The sequence below is a fragment of the Littorina saxatilis genome, linkage group LG6, assembly GCF_037325665.1.
Source record: "Littorina saxatilis isolate snail1 linkage group LG6, US_GU_Lsax_2.0, whole genome shotgun sequence".
Lineage (NCBI taxonomy): Eukaryota > Metazoa > Mollusca > Gastropoda > Littorinimorpha > Littorinidae > Littorina > Littorina saxatilis.
Window position 1 is genome coordinate 28,695,617 of NC_090250.1, and position 27,500 is coordinate 28,723,116.

At 43.6% G+C, this 27,500-nt stretch overlaps 1 protein-coding gene across 1 annotated transcript in view; it reads right to left on the bottom strand.

Moving 5' to 3' along the window:
• Window positions 1–11,547: 11,547 nt before the first annotated feature.
• Window positions 11,548–27,500, bottom strand: part of LOC138968931 (uncharacterized) — a 111,256-nt gene continuing 95,303 nt past the window's right edge. The window contains exon 2 of the mRNA XM_070341608.1: window positions 11,548–12,530. Within this exon, the coding sequence (XP_070197709.1) occupies window positions 11,603–12,091 (489 nt within the window). The 5' untranslated portion in view covers window positions 12,092–12,530 and the 3' untranslated portion in view covers window positions 11,548–11,602. The remainder of the gene's footprint in view (window positions 12,531–27,500) is intronic.

The window sequence follows — 27,500 nt, forward strand, 5'->3', positions numbered from 1 at the left end:
CCGTAAAGTAGTTCAACAGTCATATGACTGGCTCCATGCCTACCACAATATTGCACTTTCTCTTTCTCTAATTTAGGAGGTGTCCCTTCCCCTCTCTATTTGCTGTCTACCCCCCCCTCCTCCTCCTCCCCTTGTCCACATGTTTCTCTTCCTAAGAATGGCCTACTATCCCCCGAACACCCCACCATCCCCCTCTCTCTCTTTCCCTCACATACTCTAACCCATATCCCCATGCTTTCCACTTTCATCATTGCACTGTAGACCTGCCAGTATACATTTTCTGTCTACCCCCCCCCCCCCCCGCCCCCCTCCTCCCCTTGTCCACATTTTTCTCTTTCTTAGATGGCCTACTATCACCAGAACATCCCACCAGCCTCCTCCCTTACCCCCCCCCCCCCCTATTCTCCAACCCAAATCCCCATGCTTTCCACTTTAGTAAACATTGCACCGTTGACCTGCCAGTATCGATTCCCCAAACATGACGTGTGGTAAGTAAATGGGTAAAGACGTTCTTCTGACCTTCGCACACACTGTGCTGAGAGTAAAGAGGGCATAGAAACGTCAGCTCGCCTGTCGATCCACTTGCTTTATAATATGTACATCTGCAAGGCATGCAAAGAGAGGAAGGATAAGAGTGTGTGTGTGTGTGTGTGTGTGTGGGGGGGGGTCTTTTCTTGCGGACCGGTATATGTTACTTGTTCATTTAGTTGGTTTTTTTGTGGTCGAAATTGGGTGATGATTCTCATTTCCTTGAACTCATGTGGGTCAAGATGGGCGAGACCAGATCATAATTCCGGTTCGCTTGACCATTCAGTGCTTCACGTACACGTCTGAGGGAGAGGAAGAAACCTTGCTCAGGTCGCTTTTCCTGCTTGTTTTTGCAATCGTCACGTTATAGTCTGACACCACTCTCACACAGTTCGAACCTTTCCACTAAAAAAAAAAAGCAGATCTCAGGTTCGACCTTTGGACTCGCCAACCCCATGAGCCGTGCGCCTTTACCACTCGGCCAAGTGGGCCCAACGGGGGGATCGTAACTGGCGGTCAGCAGGGGACAGGGGGAGGGGGTGGGTATAGAGTAGAGGAGAGGGTGACCTCAAATAGACGTGGTGACGTAGACTTGTCCCAAGGCCAGGGGTGTTGACATTAGCGGTGAAGTGGCGTACTCTCTGCGGTCTTCAGTGTGTGTGAGTGTCATAGAGGGCTTGAAGAGTCTTGCAGGTAAATAAGGAGGAGGAAATATAGGTGTTGGGAGAGGGGGTGGAGGATGGAGGGAGGGGGGGGGGGGTGAGTTTGGGCGATGAGAGTGCAATCAAATTTGCTGCATGTCCTTCACCCAGAATTCGTATGGTTCCTTTTGCAGTAAATACCATCCCCCAGAAAGACATCGAATGCGGTTCGAGGTAGGATTAAGGAGGTATGTTGGCGGATGATGGTAGGGTGGGAGTAGAAGATCAAGTGTGCTAGTGCGTGCTATTGTGTGTGGTGTTCATTTTCAGCAGGAAGTCTGCATGGCATTTTGCTTTAATTAGTTCATTTTAGCGTGCCTAGCAGTATGCCCATTTGTGTGTGTGTGTGTGTGTGTGTGTGTGTGTGTGTGTGTGTGTGTGTGTGTGTGTGTGCCATAATTCTGTGCGTATCTGAGGTACGGAAAACATCAAGATCAGAAGAAATTCGTTTTACACTGTCGATAATGTGTAACAACACGGGTAGTGCCAATGAGCACACTGATGCCACACACTCTGTTTTACCACTGCCATCAAGAAGATAGAGTTAGAAAGTCCTTGGGCCAAATCTGGAAACATACTTAAAAAGAAGAGACGGATGGCGCCGAAAAAGAGCGCTGTTTGAAGGTTTCCATCCATTTCATGCGAACAAACACAAGTTTAAAGTGGATTGGCCAGGTCCAGAAATAGCAGAAGTTTGTGTGGATCGGTTGGGGGGGGGGGGGCAGGGCGAGGATTGGGAAGGTGGAGAATCATGGAACAAATCCCCGATCCCTTGTTACCACACGAGTCAAGTGCCCAACCACACACTGCTAAAAAAAATACTTGAAGTTCAATTGTGACTCTTGTGCTCGTATAAATTGACACGTGCACCACAGAGGACCCAGACTGCATGGCTCTTGGCTTCACGATGAAGTGGTTGAACGCAGAGTTATAGAAAGTTCAAGTGTGACTTGATGACTGCCGGTGTGTAAATTGACCCCACGACCACTGTCCGTGTGGCTAAAAGTGTGGTTCCGAAACAGGTCACTTGCTGGAAGAACCGGTGTCAATGTTTTCGTCGTACTGTGGCGACCAAACTTTGTTTCACTTTGTGTGCTTTCCACATTTAGCCTTCGGTTAATGTTGACCGACGAGAGAGAGAGAGAGAGAGAGAGAGAGAGAGAGAGAGAGAGAGAGAGAGAGAGAGAGAGAGAGAGAGAGAGAGAGAGAGAGAGAGACTGACAGACAGACAGACAGAGAGACAGACAGACAGACAGACAGACAGAGTGTGCGTGCGTGTGTGTGTGTGTGTGTGTGTGTGTGTGTGAGAGAGACAGAGACAGAGATGTTTGACAAAAGGATGAGAAAGGAAACAGGATGTGTTTCCTGGAAAGTTTTAGTTGCTCAAGTTTCAATTTTACGGCAAACTCAGACGAGTGCCTCAGTTTGAATGAGATTTTTTTTTCTCGGTGTAGATCAACATTTGTCGTTTGAGCGTCAGTTAAATTAAATGGATGATCAGGAGTACTGCTGGAAGTGGCTCCCCCGTGGCTGTGTTTGTAAAGGACTTGGTTTCATTGTAATTCTAACTGTTTGTTTGCGGTAAGACTTTCTTAAACTTGACTCTTGAATTGGAAAGACACATCCCTGCGTTTGCCAAGTTGCCATTCGAATCAATGGAACTGAAATTCACCCTCCGTGGTTTTTGATTCCTCTACATTGATACCATCTAAATAACAGGCTATCGGGCTTGAATGGGATACAATATTGTTCAGACTGAATTGCAAGTCCGTGTTTCATCATCAATGTTAGCTTTCATTCATTAAGTATTTTGATAAAGACTAAAAAGAGTCTGGCGGATGTTGATACATGTATTTGACTCAGCAGCTTTTACCACCGACCCAATCTTGTCATGGATTCCAGTTGGATCTTTGAGCACACCATTGCTTTTAATCAAGCGAGTGTGAGTTTGGTCTTTTCACCAAACACTGGTCCATCTTTTTGTGTGTTTAAACGTTAGGCTATATTATAAGCAGTTTGACCATGTTTGCGAATTATAACAGTTTTACCATCGTTGCGAATTTTTCTTTTGATTTCAGAAATTTAGTGTATTATTCTGTCAAGAATAATTACAGTGTACGTTTTATGAGCTCGCTTTAATCCGCTAACGTGATAAGGTTTATACTCGTACATAAACACGGACTGGTGGATTTAACATTTTAGTCTCAGTAGGAGGAAAAAGGTTAAAAAAAAACCTTTACAGCCAAATACCCGGTCAAGAGAACAAACAAAAAGACTGCAGCTTTGCAACTGCAAACTGCAACAACAACAAAAAGACTGCAGCTTTGCAACTGCAAACTGCAACAACAACAAAAAGATGTAAGACAAATGTTCGAAAGTTTAACAACTGTGTTGAAAACGAGCTCGAGTTTTAGAGCCCCAAAAAACCTTCTAAGCTTCTTATCCCTCCTTGAATCTCTAAATCCGTTCCTTTTCTGCACGGATTATGCAGTTGCACCGACACAACCTTGCAGTATATGCACAACAAATCACGTGTGCAGTGGTTTTTCAAAATTTCATTAAAAACAAGATCCCTTTCAAAACGGCCCGTGCTAGTGATGATGGTTTAAAGGAAGCTGGCGGACTGAGTCTGCGCATACAGCGTTGTTTGATCATGTGATTGTCGTTGCCAGAAGCAACATCTCGGTCAACCAATCGTGTTTGTCTTGGATCAAGGAGGTCAGGAGCAGGTTCCGTGCGCTTCCGTCGCAGAGAGCTCATAACACGAGAAGGTCCAAATCGACTAAAAGGGACAGCTGACTGTGTTTGGGTTTAACAGGTTTTATTCAAGAATGTCAAATGACAAAACCGCACACATGTAATTAAAGCAAAGGAGCTCAACGAGCAATGCTTATGAGCGTGGTCTTTAAAACAGTCTGAAGTAGGAATTGAGTGTGTTAATGAATCGGTTAATTAAGACAGTTGGCTGTGTTTTGAAGTGACTATAAATATATTTACCAGTTATCAATCAATCAATCAATCAATGAGTCTTATATCGCGCATATTCCGTGGGTACAGTTCTAGGCGCTCTGCAGTGATGCCGTATGAGATGAAATTTTATTCGGCCAGTAGATTGCAGCCATTTCGGCGCATATTTACCTTTCACGGCCTATTATTCCAAGTCGCACGGGTATAGGTAGACAATTATTAACTGTGCCTAAGCAATTTTGCCAGGAAAGACCCTTTTGTCAATCGTGGGATCTTTAACGTGCACACCCAATGTAGTGTACACGGGGGGAGGTTCGGACACCGAAGAGAGTCTGCACACAAAGTTGACTCTGTGAAATAAATTTCCGCCGAACCTGGGATCGAACTCACGCTGACAGCGGCCAACTGAATACAAATCCAGCGCGCTACCAACTGAGCTATATCCCCGCCCTGTGTGATTGAAAAAATAAATTCACAAGGAACAATTTTGTGATCAAAAAGAAGTTTTGGTGTTTTGGTGTGGCAAGCAAGGACAGCTAAGCTAGTGTTTAGATCTGATGTTGAAACGGCACTGTACTTATAATGTATATGTCACAGGACAAACGAGTATCCAGGACAATCCAGAATTGTCCTAGGACAATCGCGGATCCTTGTTTTTCCTAGGAGAAACAAGGCTCCCTGTTCTTCCTGGAAAATAACAAGTACAAATGCAGATCCTTGTTCTTCCTAGGAGAAATGAGGATCCTCATTCTTCCTAGCGGCCAGTAGAAACTGAGATCTGGTACAATCCAAGATTGTCCTAGTGCAAACTGGAATCTTACAGAGGGAAAACACTAGAACAATAAATCAATGGTTTAATAATCGACAAAATAAAACAGCGTGTAATGTTGATCAATTTCGTCCGGGGAGGAGGAAGAAATCGTTGACCTGGTTTTTGACGAAACTATATACCATCGCTGTTACAGTGAAGAAGAACAGTAAATGTTTGAGCGTTTTTCTAAAAAATAGACTTTGCTTAGAAACTATAGTTAAATACATTTTCTACATTTGATATTGATCCATACAGAACGTGCTCAAGCAGTAGAGTGTGAAAATCATCTGAATGGAAAACATAATTAACTAAATTAATTAAAGGTTTGATCAACACCAATAAGCAAGCCCATGATCAAGGCCTCCTGCCCGGACTAATAGTAGGGAGAATAATAAAAAGTCTGAGATCGAAAATGAACTGAATAAATTGACAGTGTCATTAGTGTAATTGTTCGCCTCAAGTTACCCTTTGGGTCTGCCCAATGCAACACGTGCACTACAAACTCAGTTCTTGCAGCAAGAATTTGATGGGTGACATTTTGTCCCACACATGATCCCAGCTTTCTTACAACAACATCTATTGGTCAGACAAGTGGTCTTGCACTTGCAGACGTTTGACGCAGAAGAGCTGGAAGATGCATGCCATCCAGTGCACGCCCGTGAGGCTTGTATCAGACTGATCTCTGTGAGACTGCTGGGTTCCATGTGATTTAGAGTTGGAAAATGTACGTTGTTCATATTAATCAATTCCTCTGGTCTGAACCACTGTAAGCAATATGTAAATAGGACAATCCGGATTTGTACTAATTCTTGGTTTCTACTGGCCGCTAGGAAGAATGAGGATCCTCATTTCTCCTAGGAAGAACAAGGATCTGCATTTGTACTTGATATTTTCCATGAATAACTGGGATCCTTGTTTCTCCTAGGAAAAACAAGGATCCGCGTTTGTCCTAGGACAATTCTGGATTGTCCTGGATACTCGTTTGTCCTGTGACATATACATTTTATGTTGTATCAGTTCAGTGCAGCATTATTTTACGGTGAACAAGCCTCACTTGTTTTCATAATTCCGTGCAAGGGAGGAATGTGACAGTTGTGTATGGTACATGGTTGAAGCTGTAGTCTGCATCCTTTATCCGCGTGTGATTCCAGGTTCTTTTGCTTCCGTTAATGGTGTTGTATTTGACTAATTGTTTTGAGATATTAGGCAGCAGAACAAGAAACACAATTGCAACTAAAGCCGTTTCTCCGACAGTTGCTCTGACCCCCGGGAATAATTATGTGTCATCTTTAGTATTTTGGAATAATTCTGTCTTCACCTTTTAATGATTCTTTTCTTAACCACTCTTTTCATTCACTCAGTCTCCACAGATAAAGGTGGGAGAAGGACAAGTGTCCTTGTTGTCCAGACAGGTGCGAGACTGACCAGTGTGAACAGCGCTTGCTTGTCCTCGTACTGTCCAAGGGGGGACAATGACGGTCGTTGTCTTGTGTCTAGGGTGGACCCTGGTCATTTTGCTTGTCCTTCCGTAGTCGCTTTCAACTCCCAGCTGTTTGTTACACCGGCTGATCACTGGAGGTAGCGTGACCTTCGTTAGTTCGACTTTTCGTATGGACATATATATATATGTATGTCTTATGGTCTGCTTCTGTTGTTCTTTGGCTCGTACAGTGTCGGGAAGCTTTTTAGAATTAATGTGTGTGTACGTGTGTGTGTTTTAACATGAGAGAGAGAGAGAGAGAGAGAGAGAGAGAGAGAGAGAGAGAGAGAGAGAGAGAGAGAGAGAGAGAGAGAGAGAGAGCCACATCAACACGCACACACACGCACAAACCCACATACACGGACACATACACACGCACACACGGACACATACACACGCACACACGGACACACACACGGACACACACACACGGAGAGACACACACACACACACACACACACACACACACACACACACACACACACACACACACACACACACACACACACCTCCAGTCATTCACTCGCATGTCTCACAAGAAAGTAGGTCGTCGAGTGTTGGAGCAAATTGATTTTGTGGTTTCTCATCTGACTCTGCACGCAGTCTTTCTTGATGCCTTGCAGTTCTCCTCTGGTCCGTCGACAGATGTCGAATAATTAGATGCTGCCTCACGTAATTAGATTGCCTTTCTCCCGACCCTGCCATAAGAGTCAATTAGTGAAAACCTTATCTGAAAAGTGTGTCAAGCGAAAGTACCGTTCTGGTTTCGTGTGGAAATGATGTCACGGAACATTCTGATTGCATTGCATGTTAATGACACGTTGACGATGTAGAGATCACAGGCGTCAAAAAAACTCAGAATAAATTAGTCTTAGCGTCTCTGTCTTAGGTTTGTTTGTAAAATTGCTGCTTCGTCAGCATTATGGATCAAAGGTGTACAAGACTATACAAAATCCGAAACAGACCGCTAAAGTTGCAAAATCGAGAATCAAAAAAGAAGAAATGTTTGTTTATGAAACGATTAGTTATAGACGAAACGAATTTAAAAAAAAAATGGATCTTTTATAAGGGACGAACAAGATTCACAACATGCGAATAATAATGAAAGGCTTACAAGACGTATTCACTCAGACTCTGAAATGTGATGTGCATCGGTTCTGTTTTTGTGCGCTGAAGAAATGAACGAAATCATCAAGCGGTTTTCTCAGTGGCCAGAATTTACTCAGAAATCAGATGCGTGTGTTGGACTCAAGGAGGCAGGGAAACTGTGAGCAAATCCCACGGTATCTTTGATTTAATGTTGAGTGTTTTTTGTTCATTGTCTGTAGCTTTGGGTTTGTTCAGCTAGGTTGGGGCGATCTTGTTGAATTGGAACGCTTTCATGAATTCATTTCCTCTAAAGTCACTGATGACTTTTAGGAAAGAAAGAATTCTCCAAAATCCCGCTCTGAAGAGAGCAGCACACACGCTGTTTTGGTGTGTGACCAAGTGGAGGGATGGTCTTTTCCAATGTAAGAGCTTGGCCAGATCTGGGATGGTGAGCTGAACTGTGTACACGGGAAGGAGTGAGTGTTTAACCGGTGTAACACGACATTTTTACTCCACAAAAAATTTACTCCGGAGTAAAAATTTCGTACGAAATTCTTACTCCGAGTACACCTTTCGTACGAGAAAAGAACTCCCCAAGGTACGAAAAAAGTACTCCCTCCACGAAATTTTGACTCCCCAAATTATGACTTCCAGTAAAAATCTCGTACAGGAAAATGGGATGCGGGCGAAGGAATAGCTAATATGTGATCTCGCGCAAACAAATGTCGCGCTACCCTCCCTCCACCCCTTCCACCACCAAGACTAACAGGGGACAGGGGAGTAAAAGTTGCGTACACCTGGCGTGGGCAGTAAATTGCTCGTGTTAGGGTGGAATAATTTATTCGTTATTTATTCGTCAGGGGAGTAACATTTTCGACCGAAATGTTGACTCGGAACACACCTGTCGTTGGAAGTAATTTTCTCGTGTTATGGGGGAGTAGTTTTTTCGTAAAGGGAGTACAATTTTCGTACGAAATTTTTACTCCGGAGTAAAAATCTTGTGGGAGTAATTTTCTCGTGTTACACCGGCAGTACGTACGTATTTGTACGTACACTGCAATAGGCAAATTTTAAAGCTCATGTTTTTGGTGAGATGACGGGGCATCGAACGCTGAAGGTGAGATGACCGGTGAAAAAAATCAATAGAATCCACCAGGGCAGCCGGATTGTAAAGAGTTAAGCCACTTATTTACTCAATTAAGCTTCTCTGTTGCAAATCAGTCAAAGTGCGAGGAGGACACCTAATCTGAGGTTCTGATCTTTGCGTAAGAAGATTGAAGCGATGTATTAATTTTAAGTCGGATAGAGATCAAATAGAACATTACATAGTGGCGTGATGCAGTGTGCATGAAAGGCAGCAGGAGAGAACTCAGAACTTTATTACATAAGAATAAAGGTTTTAGGCTTAGCCTAATATTCCAACCTGTCCTTGGAACATAATTATACAGAGAATTATTGTAAACGTAAGCAAAAAACTACACACACCTACGCACACGCACGCACGCGCACACACACACACACGCACGCACGCGCGCACACACACACGCACGCGCACACACACACACACACACACAGACACACACACTCACATCGACCCAACACACACACACACATACTGCGCAAACACTCACACATACACACACACACACACACGCGCGCGCGCGCGCGCGCGTGCGCTCGCATGCGCTCGCATACCTACACACATATACATGCTATCATTTCATACCTAAAATGAATAGTAACTCATCAAAGTATTAAACTAGTAAAAAATCTCTAAGTATTGGTTGAAGATATACATAAATATATTGGACTAGCAAGAGAGAGACAGACAGATACAGAGAGAGAGAGAGACAGAGACAGAGACAGAGACAGTGAGACAGAGAGAGAGAGAGAGAGAAACATTGCGTGTGTGTGTCTTGAAAAGGGTGGCGGTAGTTCTTTTTCAGTTCAAGTTCTATTCCTACTCCATCCCACACGCAAGCTCACCTTCTTACCCCCAAATGCATGAAGAACCATACGGTGAATTAGCATATTGCCATCCGACCCCCCACCCCTATTGTATTCTAGCTTCTGCCTTGATTCACACTTTAAAGGTCCTTGTCTACATTTTTATACCGAAATCGCCATTTGACCATTAAAATGCAGAGTCTATTATCTACAATTATCAACAATACACCCCCTTTTGATCAGGAAAGACGAAGCCAGTGTAGCCGTTTGAAAATTCCTTGTAGTATTCCAGCGTAGTACTCATAGTAGGATATCCTTATTTGGAAAATGCCAAGCGCAAAACTCCTCTCAAATCCCGTGCATTTCGTGCGTTTAAAAAAAAGCGTGGACAGCGCTCCAGTGTCAAACTGTTGCTGCACTTGTTTGGGCGTGGCTATAAGCATAGTGACATGAATTTGATTGGTCAGTATTTTTAGGCAAAGCACATGTTCTCAGCAAGCAGAAAACAAAATATTGGAAGCGTGAGTCACGCTTCCCAAAAATAAAATCTATTTTTACATATATTTTTTTTTCTATAACTTTTTTCCCCATGGTTCATTCATTATCTGACATAACTTTTTAGCGAAATCTAACCATAAGATTATTGAAAAAAAGCAAAAATGTAGACGACCACCTTTAATGTCTGCTTTAAACCCAGTATATTTTCAAGGATAGATCCTTGTATTCAGTTAAGAAGAGACGAGACGTAGGATAATTATGAGATAAAGAATAATGCTTTCTAAGGATCATTAGCGTGTATGTCTGGAATCGCGTTAGTGTCCCCGTGTATTTTGGGTACCATCAGCTTTTGCAGCTATTTTGGTCTTATTTCAGTATGTCAGTGATCTTTCTTGTGTGTCGCACAGTTGGCGGCTGACGTCAGTGATCTATTTATATACAGCTTTGAAGACTGACCGGTTCTTGAACGGACCCGTGTCGATAAGCACTGACAAGATCATACTGAGCAGTGTAATTATTTATTAAAAAAAGAATACGTGTTCCTTAAGAATACACTGAACACAACACTGTCAAAAGTGTTGTCATACCCAAATATTGCTCAAATCCCACAAACCGATTTTTGAGCAGAAGCTAGGAAGATGCTCAAATACACATGTGGTTTCTGACTGAAATACTGCTGTCTAACATATCGGCCATACCTCTGAAAAAAATTATCTGTCTCTTTTTGTGTTCAGTGTTGCTTCCTTCCCGTATAAACCAGTTTGACAACCACAATCCGAAGATCCCCCCAGGCCTTTGCATGGGACAAGAACATCCTCATACGTGGAAACGTGGGTCAAACATCTGCAGTCTGGCTGGTTTCGATGCAGATTGGGCATTTTTGGTTGGATTGATTAGCTATAGCTTCTGTGACCTTTGGAGGTCATTAGCATATTTCCTGGTTTACTGATGACGTAATCAACAACAAGAATGGGAAGTTATTGGAACGTTCAGGGCGGGGACGTATACTGTTCAAAAAAAGAAACGCATAGCTTGTAATATTTGGTTAATTTAGTTATATGGCTACAAGGATATCCACCAAACTGCACAAAATGTTTATCTGGTCGTCGACCTTTCGTCCATTGCCACAAGTGAGCTCTGCACGTGACGCATGCGTTATCAGTGGCTACAATGTCAAAATTGCTCATTTGGCATGACCACTCGTCATGCTTCAGTGTAATCTCGTGAAACTCGGGGAATATTGAGCTCTCACCATGTCTTCCAAAACCCATAAAAGCGGATTGTTCGCCACAAAGAAATCAGACGACAATTCAGCGACGAAAGATGGCCCGATTGAGCAGAGAAGACCGCCAAATTGCATTGGGTCGTTTACAAGCAGGCCAAAGTCAAAGTGCAATCGCCAGGCACTTCCACGTGTCCCAGAGCACCATCAGTAGACTGTGGGTCAGGTTTCAAGCCACTGGCTCCGTTGCTGACTTGCCACGAGCGGGAAGACCAAGGGCGACAACTGCTGCTCACGACCGCCGGAATCGTTTCCTGTCGGCCTCATCTTCTGTCCAGGCTCTCCCCGGGCCACACCGATTATCGGACCAGACCGTGCGGAACCGCCTGCGTGAAGCTGGTTTGAGAGCTCGCAGACCTCACAGAGGAGCTGTCCTCACCCGCCGCCATCGCCAGAACCGAGTGCAGTGGGGCAACCAGCACCTTCGCTGGACCGTCCGGAATCACTGGAGACACGTGTGGTTCAGCGACGAGTCCTACTTCCTGCTCCAGCGACATGATGGTCGGAGGAGGGTCTACCGGAGAGTAAACGAACGTTACGCGCCCAACTGTGTGGATGAGGCACCCGTTCATGGTGGTGGAGGCGTCATGGTGTGGGGGGCGATCAATACCGCTGGAAGGAGCACCCTGGTGCACGTCCAAGGGCGCATAACTGCCCAGCGATACGTGGAGGAAATTCTGCGCCCACACGCCCTTCCTCTTCTGGCTGACCAGGATGCCATATTCCAGCAGGACAACGCTCGCCCGCACACAGCACGACTCACCACCCAGTTCCTCACCGACCACCATGTCCAGGTGCTTCCCTGGCCATCCATGTCGCCAGACATGAACCCGATAGAACACCTCTGGGATGAATTGGACAGACGTGTGCGCAGGCGAGAAGAAGCGCCGGCAAATCACCGCGATCTATTGCAGGCACTTCAGGAGGAGTGGGACACCATCCCACAGCAAGATATCCGGCATCTGATCCAGTCCATGCCCAGAAGGTGCCGGGCAGTTGTTGCTGCTCAAGGCAGTCACACCCCCTACTGACTTGACAGCCTCGGCACCCAATCGTATTGATTGACTGATTGATTTGAAGATGCAAATGAACTGTGTGTGCATTCAACTGTGTCCATACCAAATTTCAAACAAATAATCTAAATATTGGATTTTCTGTTAATTTTTTCGAAAAATAAAACAAATTTGGCAAGTAGCAACTATGCGTTTCTTTTTTTGAACAGTATAGCTCAGTCGGTAGCGCGCTGGATTTGTATCCAGTTGGCCGCTGTCAGCGTGAGTTCGTCCCCACGTTCGGCGAGAGATTTATTTCTCAGAGTCAACTTTGTGTGCAGACTCTCCTCGGTGTCCGAACACCCCCGTGTGTACACGCAAGCACAAGACCAAGTGCGCACGAAAAAGATCCTGTAATCCATGTCAGAGTTCGGTGGATTATAGAAACACGAAAATACCCAGCATGCTTCCTCCGAAAACGGCGTATGGCTGCCTAAATGGCGGGGTAAAAAACGGTCATACACGTAAAATTCCACTCGTGCAAAAAAACACGAGTGTACGTAGGAGTTTCAGCCCACGAACGCAGAAGAAGAAGAAGAAGGAACGTTTTACATAACAATTTTTGTGTACATTCACCGTACTTCGACCCTGTGGTCCTTTAAGCGGACAGACAGACCACAGGAGCTTGTATCCAATCGCCGGTCGATCATTATTTACTCCTTATTCCATATAATTATTTACTCCTTATTCCATACAGTCTACTAGTAGTAGTAGTAAGGGTAAGCATGCAGCAGTAAATAATAAGCATGCAGGAGTAAATAATTATCGACCGGTGGTTGGATACAAGCTCCTGTGAGACAGACACACACTTATGATAAAGATAATGAACTTATCTCAAAAGACACTCGCTGGCAAGACGCAGGCGAGGCAATCTATCTGTTTGCAGTCAATCTTTTTTTGTGTGGTTACTGATGACATATTTCACCTTCTTGACAAACTCCCCACCCCCTCCCCGTGTCGTCGAATTTCTGTTGAGTTTCGTCGAGTATGCTTTATGGCAATATTATAATGGGCACAAAGCAAATGTTGTTCTCATGGTCAGCATACGGACATGATTATGCTGAAAGCTGCAAGATTGCTCCGTGTGTTTGTGTCCGCTGTTGGCTGATTTGCCAACCCGCCATTCAGCCAGCCAGCCAGTCTCCAGTCTCTTTAAGAAAGGGGAGACGGAGCAACCTTCTTTTGTAATCATATAGTATAAATGTTTTGTTAGCGTCAGCAGTAATCTGATGAACAAAGAGGAAGGCCCTCGCATTTTACGATAAAAAAAGTTTTAATAATGTTTTTTTTATTGTAATCGATTCTCTTCCTTATTTTTGTGTACGACAGCAATAACATGATGCCGTTACTGTTTTTGTTTTGTGTTTTGTCTGTGTGTGGGGTTGGGGGGGGGGGGGTTGGAGGCTGTTTTGTGCTGGTACTTGTACATTGAGGCAAGTATACCCATTGGAGCAAGGACGAGGATTGTCTCGCAAAAGTTGTTTTCTTACTGTGGGTTTTTTCCGTCTTCGTCGTCAGCTTTGTCGTCGTCGTTGTTGTGTTTGTTACAGTGTTCTCATTACATTATTAAAGCAGTATGATTTTGATCCGTTCGAATTAATAGTTTTATTCCCCCCTCTGCTTCTTTACCTCTGTAAACTTGTAGGGGTAGTTATTTTTCGATAATGACCCAGCAACCAAACAAATAACGACCCAGCAACAGCCTGAATCCTCGATAGTGCAATGGGTTGAGAGGTTGTTCTGTTTCGGTACTACTTTTTGCGACTGAAAAGTTCCGAACGCTCTAATGTACGAAGTATACATGTCTGGAGCAAACAATACAAACATACCGCATTTAAATTAACAACTACAGGCCTGAACACATGAATCTCCATATAAAATCCATGAGTTCGGTTGTTTTCTGAATCTCATCTGCCGTGCTCAAGCCGTTCATCACAAGCAATTTCCCAAGGCAAGTAACTCATACTTTGTCTAGCGACAAGAGTAGTTCCCCTTCTTTTCACTCAGTTCCTTCGACAACAGACTGCAATCCGACGGTCAGTTTTCAACAATATTTCATTTAATAAACAGATCACACGCAACCAAATGCACACATCTCATCAATTTAAACAACATAAAGGGGTTTCATACACTATTTTCCCCAGAAAACTGAACTTCATACAGTTTTTAACGTTGGAACACGGGTGCAAAAGTTCGTCTGCTAGTCCCATTTGACGAAAAAAAAAAAATATCCTAAGCGATACCAAAACATATGCAGAACACACAATATCTGCCTTTGCCGCCACAGCAGAATAACAGCATATCTGTGTACTTGATTTTAGCCCAAAATAGGAAAACTGACAAGAAGTGTTAACAGAATGGAATGATTTGCACGGAACTATACAACCGCGCATTAATCGATCGCCTGCGCAGGTTGACTGGTTGAGAGAATAGGATTCGATCAAACTTTCGCAAAAAAACTCCTCTTTTCTTTGAATAACTGAAGAAAGGAGGAATAAAGAGGTTACACACCTCGTCTCAGTGATTATAAAAAATAATGGTCTCAGTTCGCGGTCATGAAAAAGCTCGCTAATGCTCGCATTTTTCATGATCCGCTAACTTCGACCATTATGTTTAATATTCACTGAGACTCGGCATGTAACCTCTACGTAATGACCCTAAGAAGGTAGAGATAACTTTCACTGTTTTAGTCTATACATGTATACATGTGATCATACAACCGAGTTATTAGACTAAGGGAGACAACACGAGGACACTGTTTCGATTGGCTCGTCCCCCTTGCGCAAAGAGAAAGGGGGATGTGCTTCGGACAAGATACTGACACTACTGGGCGCAAAGTAAGAATCCGGGGCAGAGTTGGAATTATCGGGATTTCCCGAAACCTCATTTGATTTCCAACAAAGCGCCGCATTTCCGGAAACGAGCTGCCTCGTTCTAGAAATGGCAACCCTTCGACTGGCACAAAAAAGTATACCCTTTTCACAGGTCATGAATAAGGTATATGAAAAAGCAAGGTCTTATACAGGGGAAGTCTTGAATTGGGGTCAGACACTCAGCGTATGCAGCTAGCTAGTTGCTGCTGTCTCGATCTATTTTGAACACAATGATTTTTTTTCTCAGAGTAGAGTGTTAGTTTGTTACAACAGGCTGAAATCATCTTTAATTTGAATCAACATTTTGCAACAATCAATCACATCAATATAGCGCACAGACTTGCACATTACGTTTCAAGAGCCTAGATTACCATGCAGTGACAAGAGCCTACTCAGTAAAGGGACGTAATGCTGTCTCTGCAGCCCAGAGAGACTGTGTGAGTTTAATATATAACCAGTTAAGACTGAGTAAAACATTATTACAATCGATAGTTACCAGTGAAAAATTATATCGGAACACTCTTGTTGTGTTTTTGTTGTTGTAAAATGTAAGATCTGAAACGTTAAAAATTACGTAAAATTGGTGCGTTTTGGTCGAGTGGGATGGGTCGTTGAACTGTGTTGTTACAGCCCGCCGAAGTTATCAAAAGTGTTTTTGCTTTTTGTAATTCGGTTGGTTTGGTGCGTTATACAATGCATCTGCTTTTTCAAGACTAAGCATTGATCACTTTAAAACACAAGGATCATCATAGGCCATCATGACTTGTATCATTTTACATCGCATTCTAAGAAAGAGCAGAATTCTCACTATGCGCGCGGTACATTTCTAGAATCGCGTAGCGCAAAGTTGGAATTCCTACAATGGCGGCCATTGTTGGAATTCCAACAAAGCGCAGGTCATTTCCGGAAAAGCGCCGATGACGAGATGGGTCGCAACAACACGACTGGGGTCGATTCGGTAACTCACTCGCCGTCTGTGGACTTGTGTCTGTTTGAGATGACATTGTTTTGCGAACAGTCTGACGTCCTTCTCTCTCCGCCTGTGCGTCTATCTTTCTGTGTCTCTGTCTCTGACACTCCCTGTCTTTTTCTCTCTGCCTTTCTGGACTATGTCCATTTTTTGTCTTTCTTGGTGTGATCTGCCCCCCCCCCCCCCCCCCCCCACCTCCCTCCTGTTGCTTTGATCGTCTTCCCGCAATATCTTAAGGATGTCTGTCTGGCCTGAGGGGAGGGGGGGTGCACTGATCGAGGTTTGTCGTGTCGAGAAGTTGTGTTATGTCGCGAGTATTCCCAAAACAAAAAACACACAAATCAATCAATCAATCAATCAATCAATCAATCAATCAATCAATCGAGCAATCAAGCAATCAATAAACCAATCAAAACAAAGCACGAATTTTTCCGGAGTTAAACTCATTCAGACTGTTTTAAAGTGAAGATAAATTAAAAGGACTGACAATATTAGGGAGGGGGAGGGTACGAAAGGTAGGATTGCATAGCACAGGTACCTAAAGTGGAGGGGGCGGAGGGAGCAAGACGAAAAGGGGAAAGGAGCAAGGTTGTCACATGCAAGTCGGGCCGGTCGTGGTGCGTAGCTTGCGGTCACTCGTTTGTCCACACACTGACCGCACCAACCACTGTCAAAGTATGAGGGGTAGGGGGTGGGCTGGTGGTGGTTGAGAGAGAGAGAGAGAAAGAGAGAAAGCGAATAAATGAGTTAATGAGTGAAATACAACGAGGAAAGCTTGAACACTGTGCAGAAGAACTGAGGGGGGAAGAGGGGGGATGTACTCTAGTTATGGGTTGGGATTGGATCTAGAGAAGTAACAAATTCTGTATGCTAGGGAAGAGATGACAGGAAAACTGGAGAATGGTTGTATAGGCACAGAATGTTGATTTGTCCCCGAGTACGCTAGTACAAGGGTCCAGCAGACTTTAATTGTGTGTCTGTCTGTCTGTCTGTGTGTCTCGACTTAACAGCTTATTGCTGGGAAACTACTGGGCGCAGTTCGTTCAAAAGTTGATACACTAACTTGATAATAGGTCCGATTGATCGTATTAAAACTTCATAATGTTACCTGGGACCTAAATGCGAAATAAATCACAAAAACGACTCTTAACGGCGGGCGGAATTCGCGGTGGGATAGAACTGCGGTTCGGCTCATAGAACGGTGCAAGGTCTCGGCCAACCAAGACTATGGCATACTCGTAGCAAAGCCGCCGAATGGTACCGTAAACCAAGAATAGTGACGTAATTACGTCACGGTCGAAAGTCTTTGACGTCAATGCCTCCCTGTAGTCTTTTTCTCTCGCGCGGTGTGTGTGTGTGTGTGTTCATTTTGTGCACATGTGTTAGTGTTACTGTTTGTGTGTGTGTGTGTGTGTGTGTGTGTGTGTGTGTGTGTGTGTGTGTGTGTGTGTGTGTGTGTGCGCGTGCGTGTATGAGTCTGTACTCGTGTGTGTGTGTGTCAGTGTGTGTGTGTGTGTGTGTAAGAAAGAAAGAGAGAGGGAGGGAGTGTGTGTGTGTGTGTGTGTGTGTGTGTGTGTGTGTGTGTGTGTGTGTGTGTGTGTGTGTGTGTGAATGTCTGAAGGGTACTCGGGTCCGGCGCGAGCGTTTTTTATAAATTAATCGGCGTGTGCTGCGAACTGCATATATTTATTTATCATTAATTTATCTATATTTGATTTATTTCAGTGTCATTAAATCAGTGTGCGTATAACTCAACAAGAGAAGGTGCGTGGACCGCGTGGACATGCATACATTTTGCATGAGGCTGCTAATGAAACAGCTCCGCGTGCATGCGTACGTGTGTGTGCGTGTGTGTGTGCGTGCGTTTCGTGCGCGTGTGTGTGTGTGTGTGAGTGTGTCTGTTTCTGTGTGGCTGCGTTCTTGCGTGCATGTGTGCTTGCCTGCATGTGTCCGTATATATGTAAACGTTTGTGCATGTCATTAATCGCAACCGGCATCTACGTGTTTCGCCGTGTGTGCACAGGGGAAAAGAAAGGGCAGGAAAGCAAGCAGAGAGTGGCCGAGGGAAAGTGCAGAATTTGTGCACAGGGCAGCAGAGGGCAGCGGGCGTGTGTGTCGTGCTGGCCAAAGGATGTCAGGCATAACTGTCGCTGCCCCGGCACAGACACCACACAGCAAGAGAAGTTAAAATCGTCTTTGTAAACGCATGCGAGGACCTATGTTTCCTGGATTTGCCGAGCGAAATGGTGAGTGCTTGTTGCTTGGCTCGTGCGTGTTTGGGCTAACTTGATGGATAATACTTTCAACGAAGCGGTAAAGATATACCTGAAGTTGCTGTATGTACTGCGCCCCCCTCTCACTCCCAGTCTCCCCCCCCCCTCCCCTCCTTATTTGATTCACAATTTTTTGCTTTATAAAGAATACGAGGTATTCGCAATACCTGAAATAGCACAAGCATGAGCCTCTTACGTACGATGATTAATTAAAATCATTGTCAGAAGTTTATCTGGCCGCGATTGTCTTGTATCTGAATCTTGATTCATCAATTGTTACGCTTTTAGTTTTACGAAAGGAGGTAGGTTTCAATCACTTCGATCAGGAAATGTTAAAGGTTTCCTTGCTGTTTGGTACCGTAGCTTTAATGCGATCGCCAAAGGAAATATTGAGCCATTTTAGATAGTTTGTTTGCTGGAAAAACGGCATGAGCATGACATGAAAACAAGCAGGCGGAATTGGACGTCTCAGGTGCACAATGCGATTTTAGCCTCGCTACAATGAAGTGGACAAGCAGCCGTATGCACAGCAATTCCGTAGTTTGTGACGTATCATGGGCAGTTGGAAGAAGGGGCGGGGGAGAGGGGAGAAGGGTAAAGGAGGAAAAGGGGAGAATGCAGGTAGGCGGTGTCCACCATGAGAGAGAGAGAGAGAGAGAGAGAGAGAGGGAGGTCTGTCTCTAGTTTCTTCCTCCCCACTTGTCACGTTGAGGGGACTTGTGTAAAGAGCCACCCTGCTTTCGGTGGAAGCAAAGGATCGGTCTATGTGTGTGGGAGTCCCTCCTTCTCTCTTCCATCTTCTGAGTCTTCTCCTCAGTTCTCCTTTGTGGTGCTATGACGCGAAAGGTGCTGTGCTGAGTTCTCCTTTCCCCAGGATTGTCGACCCCACAGGGAGGGGATTTCGGACCGTAAAAAAATCCCCCCTTTCAGGAATCTCGAGTCTGTTTTGATGCTGGTCTTGGAGAGTCCGAGAGCAATTAGTACCTGAGTGTTATTAGTGTCTGAGTGTTATTGCCGGAGAGAAAAGGTATGGTGACTGACTTAGGAGCTGCTGACATCTTTCATGTGTGTGTGTGTGTGACGTACTAGATGAGCAAATCCGCCAAAAACAAAGAGACTGCCAACGTTCCAAAATTCAGAATCAAAAAACAAGAAAGGTAGGTTGTAGGGTCGAAATATCTGTGAATGTATTGTTTTGTCAATAACAAACGTTCCAACAACCTACCTTTCTTGTTTTTTGATTGTGACGTACTAGGTTCAACCGTTAGTTTATTACTGTTTTGGTTTCCCGACCTAAGCATCGAGCCTCGTTTTCAAAGTTGTCGTTTGTTCTACAGAGTATAGAATGGTTCAATTTTGGATTGTCTACAGTTCCTAGAATTAAGCAGCGAATGTCGTTCTCAAAGTGATTGTTTGGTTGGATTTAGTTATGTAGAGACGACGGTGTTAGGCTTGTCTGCGTAATGAAGTGAAAGGCAATTGTCAGAATCAATTGTATAGTTGTACAGTTTAGTGAGTGCATTGTATAGGACCTATGTGTTTTAGTTAAATAATGAAAAATTAATGATCTGTGTTGATATCTTGGGATGACTGCATTGTCATAGTGTGTATCAATAACAGTTAACGGTTCCTTCCTTTCCGTGTAAACGATAGTCCAACCCACCAGGCTCCATACTTTTATGTGGGATAACAACACTCTTCCTCTTTGACACATAGGGAAAAAACCAATGCCCAGGCTGCTTCCTGTACTTGCAGAGTCGGATTTTTTGGTTTCAATTCATTGTTTAGATTGACATAGGTGTCAATTATAAACTAACTTCAGAAAAAAATCCTTACTCTGCACACAAAGCAGCCAGAGTGTAGATGTTTGGTGGGATGTTCCAACTGTATGTAAAAGCTTGGTGATGTACAATATGTTTCACGTGGGAATTAATGGAGGCATCTTTGATTGAGGTTCATCCCCCGCGGGTTAGGGGGAGTCCCAGATTGGTTGGGACGAGAAAGAATTTACCCGATGCTCCCCAGCATGTCGTAAGAGGCGACTAACGGATTCTGTTTCTCCTTTTACCCTTGTTAAGTGTTTCTTGTATAGAATATAGTCAATTTTTGTAAAGATTTTAGTCAAGCAGTATGTAAGAAATGTTAAGTCCTTTGTACTGGAAACTTGCATTCTCCCAGTAAGGTAATATATTGTACTACGTTGCAAGCTCCTGGAGCAAATTTTTGATTAGTGCTTTTGTGAACAAGAAACAATTGACAAGTGGCTCTATCCCATCTCCCCCCTTTCCCCGTCGCGATATAACCTTCGTGGTTGAAAACGACGTTAAACACCAAATAAAGAAAGAAAGATTGAGGTTCGTAGTTCTAAGTAGGCTCGCTGTAGATTGTTTTGATATTAATTTTCGTATAGAAACACAAGAAAGCAGACTGTACCGAGAAACACTGCAGAAAGGAAAATAGGTTCTTTTTTTTTGGGGGGGGGGGGGGGAGGGGTCAACTTTTTCCATTGTCGTTGGTTCGTTTGCATGGGACGATGAGCATTGTTGGGCTGCATTTTGTGGATGTGTCCACCTTATCGGCTTTAAACAGCAAATTGAGGTTACAGTAGTATTAGATTTTCGGCAAGGGTCACTGCTTAAAGAAGCTTCTTTTTTTTATCATGAATTGGGGTTTTTTGTGAGAAAAAATGCTTACGACAAGAATGCCTGGTCGCTGGACCAAAACAGAGACTAGATATGGCAAGAATGTGCGAGGTCTGCACCTGTCAAAAATATCACAGATTTTGGACTAAACGAGGTTACGCCTAGCTAGAATGTTTGATGTTCAGGACTAAAAAGGTCTGCGTCTGGCAAGAATGTCTAATGATCTGGACAAAAAAGGATTTCATCTGTCAAAAAATGTCTCAGTTTTTTTTCTCTACTTAGAAAGAGTGCATCTGGCAAGAATGTCCGAGGTTCTGGACACAAAGGTCAACATCTGTATAAAAAAAAAAGTCGCGGATTTGGGACTGAAGGAAGTTGCATCTGGCAAGAATGTCTGAGTTTTTGTACAAAAGGAGGTTGCATCTGGCTTAGGGCGCTGCAGTTTTGAAAGCCATGTTTGGCAAGCAATGTCTGTCAGTGATCCCGTCAAGCAAAATGTTGCCTCGTCTAATCTCATGCAACACAGGCGCAGTTGGCTTTCTGTCGGTGTCTTCGTGGCGTTGGGTGCATGTCATGGTTTTTACACCAGCCTTTTGCTGCATTTTCGACCGTGTGTATGTCCACGTATACTGTGTGTTGTGGCGGGGCGATGGGAAAGCCCCTAGTTAAAGATGCTCTGGAGTCGGTTTGACCTTCTTGGTGTATTTGAAGACAACTTTCCTGACTTTTTATGAGTTCTTTTTTATGTGTGTGTGTGTGTGTGTGTGTGTGTGTGTGTGTGTGTGTGTGTGTGTGTGTGTGTGTGTGTGTGTGTGTGTGTGTGTGTGTGTGTGTGTGTGCTATATTCTTCCTTTCTTTTTATTTTAAGTCTGGCTCGTTCCTTCTTTACCTTTTCATACACTGTATGCGTCTGGCTCGGGGGTCTGGTATTCGCTGGTTGTCGAAAAATCTTCCTTTCCCAAACTGCAGACACGCGCGCTTATTGAGTATTGAGTAGGTCTGCTGGCTGTTGTATGTGGTGTGATACTGTCGCGGACATGTTCTTTGTGGCCCGATTTGCTGCCAAAGTGAAGCATATTTCTGCGGTAAAATGGTGGTAGAGCTGATGTGTGTTGTGCCATATGCATGGCTGTTGCTGTAAATGATCTTTCGTCAGGCTGTAGGAAAATGGTTTAACTGAATGTATAAATGTAGACATTGGATATTCATAAAATATTTTGGCTTTTTGCTGTATGGCAGGGCCCAGACCATTGTCAATGCGTTCGGTTATTTCAATAGTTACGAGGAGTGTTCCACTTTAATTATATTTCCTTCAAATATGATTAGGTTTTCGCATTGGTAAGATGAGTTTGAATTGCGACATCATTATTACTGACGTTTGGTTGACGCACTTTATCGAGAAAAGTTTTACAGACTGATTTTTAACTGCAATGCCAGAGCTGAATTTTATTCCGAATTTCTGCATATATGTTATATAACACATGTAGGAGCTTAAAAAAATACTTGAGACTATAAAGTCAGTTATATAAAACAAGAAACCAAATAAAGAATAAATAAATACAATACAAAAACACCCAGTTTCGTAAATTAATATATATATATTATTATATCAGCATGTAGATAGTAAGCTATTTTGCTTGGTAGACAAAGACAGGCAGACACACAGGTAAGGTATTCAAATTGATAGTTTGATTGTGTTGGAGCATGCTTCCTTCGGGCTAGGAACAGAAGGATGATTACTCAGAGATAATTTTTGTCCTCACTGTCGAAACAACGAAGCTTGCAATGAAAACAGATGGATGGGAAAGTTCAACACCGTGACACATTTATCCTGCACACAAAAAAACAACAACACCGACACCGATATCATCTTCTCATGGGTCAAAACTGCCATCGTCAAACAAAACAAAACAACAAGTATCCCAAAACTCGCCAAAGGACTGGGTAACACGAGTGTGTGTCAGGACTTCTCCCAACATGGAGACAGCGAGGCATGTGAAATATAATGAGGAGCCGCAGTATGCAGTGTGCAAACTGAGGATGCTGCACTGCAGAAGGAATGCAGTGTTGTGTGCAGTGAGAAAATTGCACTCCCAGCAGCAACTTCTCGCTTGAGGTCACGTTGCTCCCGAGATTTTGGAAACCACTGGTCCTTCCTTCCTTCTCTCTCTTGTCATCTTCTATGTTTATTTCCTAACATGTCCTTTTCGTGTGTATTTAGTAATTTAATTAACGGGCGATTAAGATTCGCAGGTTTGATTCTTTCCTTTTACAGTTGCTCTGCATCATTGGTTTGATTCTGTTTTTGTTGCCGTTGATACACGTGTATTTCAAAGTCGCTTTTTTGTAATTTCTCAGTTGGGCTCAAAGTTATGTGTCTTTTTGCTGGTAGGTTTGTGCTTTTCCCCGGCTGTGTTTCGGTTTATTGGTGTCCCATGGACATTGCAACCATAGCAAGATTTTGAGTTTTTGTTTGCGTGCTTTGCATATGGGCACTTTGACTTAAAAGTGTACGCTTTATTCTTGACTTCGTCGAACAGATGTTTTGGATTTGTTCACAGTTCATCAAGAAAACAATGTACAGCACACCACATTGGTGTCCACTTCTTTATACACAGGTTGTCGTCTACCACTTTCCTTGGTTCCTTTCTGTTATATATCTTCCCAAAAGCAGCAGAAAGTGAAACACGTCTGAGATGGGTTATTGCAAACGCTGTTTTAATCATTTTTGTGCTCAGCTACTCCCTGTTAGGTCGGGGTGACCAGATTGATTTGTGAATTTCAGTTTTAGATACCTGCCGAAAATCGCACGTGTTAATCGTCTCAACAGTTTACGATCCGTCATCATCGTGTGTGACATTTCACAGCTAACTTTTCAAAGATATTGACGCGTCAAATAATTGTTTTCCTATGGGGTTGTTGAGGCGCTAAAAATACAAGGAGTGAACATGAAAATAGCAATGACACAGCGAAGACAGCCTCCCAGTCTCCCCCCAAAAAACGTTGAATCGCTAAGACGCTAGGGCATAATCCTTAACACAACTAGCAAGGAGGACAGACAACAATTACTGAGCGTTTCGGTGCTGCTGCTTTCTCGGTGTTTGAAGTCTGGCTTTCGTCCCTTATTTTAGGATCAAGTCGAGTTGGGTCAAATGTGGGCGCGGGCAGAGTAGAGGAGGAAGGAAGACAAAAAAACTAGAACAAAACGAGGAAAAAGGTTAATACGAAGACAGGGAAGGTATGGGAACAAGGTTTCGGCAAGGCGTCGTTTATAGGTAATTGACTGCATTGCAGTGAATTGAAAATGACTGACCATTTTGGCTGTCAGTTATATTCCGTCCACGTTACCTTTTTCCATTGAATTATGACAAATCATTCGGTCAAGAGTGGGTCCTGAAATTCAGTGAGGCGTAAAATTAGAAAATGACCTGTTATCGAGTATTCATTTGGTCTATTTTGCGCTGGATATGGCCTAATTCCTATGAAAGGAAGAAGAGAGACTTGGACGGTGTACTCTTCTTTTATAAACGTCCAGTGACTGTGAAGTATTGTCGCTTTATTTTGCGACAACTTCCCATGTCAAAAGCAGCCATGCTGTGTCCAGCAAACACCGCAGGCGCTCTTCGCTGAGTTGACTTCGTCCCTAAGTTAGTTTTTATTGTTAAAGTCGTGTCGCCCGCCCCCCCCCCCCCCCCCTCCCCAACCAAACGTGGGAAAATGTCGTCATAGATACCACAATACAGAATGGATTTTCTTTCCTTTCTTTTCCCCTGGCTTGCTGAAGGTAGATGTCGAAGTCACGTCGTATTTTGGCACAAAGCAAATACGGTATACGCCCCCATGTGAGAACACGGTGCGTGATCTATGTCACACAACAATGTGGCTGCTGTGTCGATGTCGTCACCAACCCCCACCCACCATCCCCAGATATCGAGCATGTGGTGAAAGGCAAAGCGGTACAGCGCACAGAGGTGCTAAGTGACGTTGGCAGTGGCTTCGTGTTGTTTCCGTTTCTCTAATTGCTACGACCCTCCATCACCTGCCCATTTTTTTGCCACAACCCCAAATCAAGGGCTTCGACACAGATTTGCTCAGACAGACGTTGTATAGCTTCGTTTGACAGACTCTTTTCTGGTTGTGCGCAGTCGCTGTTTATTCCTTTGACTCTGAACGTAGCAACTGATTGAATCGTCTGAATCTCAACAGTGGGAGTTTTTTTGTCTGACAGTGAACAGTGGCAGTTTACTTGTCTGACTGTGAACAGTGGCAGTTTACTTGTCTGACTGTGAACAGTGGCAGTTTACTTGTCTGACTGTGAACAGTGGCAGTTTACTTGTCTGACTGTGAACAGTGGCAGTTTACTTGTCTGACTGTGAACAGTGGCAGTTTACTTGTCTGACTGTGAACAGTGGGAGTTTTTTTGTCTGACAGTGAACAGTGGCAGTTTACTTGTCTGACTGTGAACAGTGGCAGTTTACGGGTCTGATTCTGAACGGCAGTAGCAGTTAACTCGTCTTATTGACTCTGTATACATGCTGTTGATAGCTCATGTCACTGATCCAATGTGAAATCTTCGGACCTGTCCAGAAAAATAGAATATTCGGCTTGTTTGGAGTAACGTGTCGGGTTATTGAATAACATATGGTTTGTTTGGAGTTACTTGTCTGGTTTGTGTACAGTCGCAGTTTACTCGTCTGCTTCGAGTCTGTACAGTGACGGTTGTTGTTTGACAGATGTTGACAACAAATGTGAAATAGGCAGTATTTGCACCTTTTTCTTCAGAAAGACGTTATTTGCTTTCGTTTGAGGAACGTATGTCATACTGGACTGTAGGAATTGTTGTTTGCCAGCTCTAAATGTGCCCCGGCAAAATAAAGTTTAGTGTAGATCGCGTAGGTTAATTTTATCAGGAAACTTGACACAGAATTGTCTAGAGAGGTGTTCTTCCTGGTTTGAGAAGGTAGTCTTTTCTGCACAGAAGCAAGTGTTGTCGTACAGCTCATGACAACGAAGATGCTTCTTTGAAATGCGTATTTTTTATCTGGATTGTGTAGACTATTTACCAGGAAAATGGGAATAGATTTGTTTAAACAGATGTCATGCTTTAGTTTGAGGAACGTGTCTCACTGCAAGGGAGCAGTTGCTATTTTGAAGTTGTTGGGGGAGAAGTTTGCTCTGGATTGTATAGGAAAATCGGGAAAATAAATACTAATTTGTCCAGAACGACCTTATCAGCTTTCGCCTGAAAAGCTCGTCTGGTCGTGCACAGTAGCAGTTTTCTTGTGTGATAGCTGTTGAGATAGTGTGTGAAATCAATCTTATTTTTTGTACTTTTACAATGAATAATAGCATTGTTTCCACTTGGATACGTACCTAACAATCCACAGCCAGGCTGTTTTCTGCGCAGAATGGGAATGTGTTTGCTGAATTTGTGTCGTAAAGAACTCCTTTGAGATCAATCAATCAATCAATCAATCAATATGAGGCTTATATCGCGCGTATTCCGTGGGTACAGTTCTAAGCGCAGGGATTTTTTTTTATTATTAATTTTTTTTTATGCAATTTATATTGCGCACATATTCAAGGCGCAGGGATCCAGCCAAAGCAAATCGTACTCTGCACAGGAATACAATAGGCTGAAGATAGTTATTATGTTTCCAAGCCGAAAGACGCTCTTATCTGATGTAAAACGCATGACCGACGATCTTTTCAAACGGAAAGAAAGCCGGGTATCCAACATTTATATCAATTAAAAAAGTCACATTGGTTTCACTTCAACCGTGAAGGGAAGAAGTCGTATTCACGTGTAGTACTTGAGACATTGACGGCAAAACGTTTTTATTTTGTGTCTTGCCGATGAACTGGTGTAGAGGGTAGCACACGTTAGCATTTACTTCCTCAAGAGCGGTTGTGAAGGCCAGCCATAGTTTTCTGACGTATGAACAGGTTTTAGGCATTACTAGGGCAAGGCTCATGCAGTGTTTACAAAGTAATACCGTGGTTTTCGATTTTTCAAAATTGTATAGACACCTGTATTGATTGTGCACAATTTTACATGAAAAACCTTTCATCGCCCTCGATTCTTCGTATCTCACAGCTGTGGTGGTGACATTAAAAAAGTGATGTGTCCGCAGACAGCTGGTGGCTGTTGTCACAGACATTATTACGGCCAACACCGCACCCAACACAGACACCAAACCTTAGTCTGCTCGTTGTGATGCTCAGAGCTTGAAAGGAACGCTGACCAAGGAAACTTCGTTAAATACTCGTAAACACTGTTAATTAACTTGTGTGGTCGATGCATGATACTTCGTGAAAGGTTTACCGGTCCCCGAGAGACAAGCAACGTGTTTTTCTTCTTCTGTTCGCAGCCTACGCCCTGTCCTG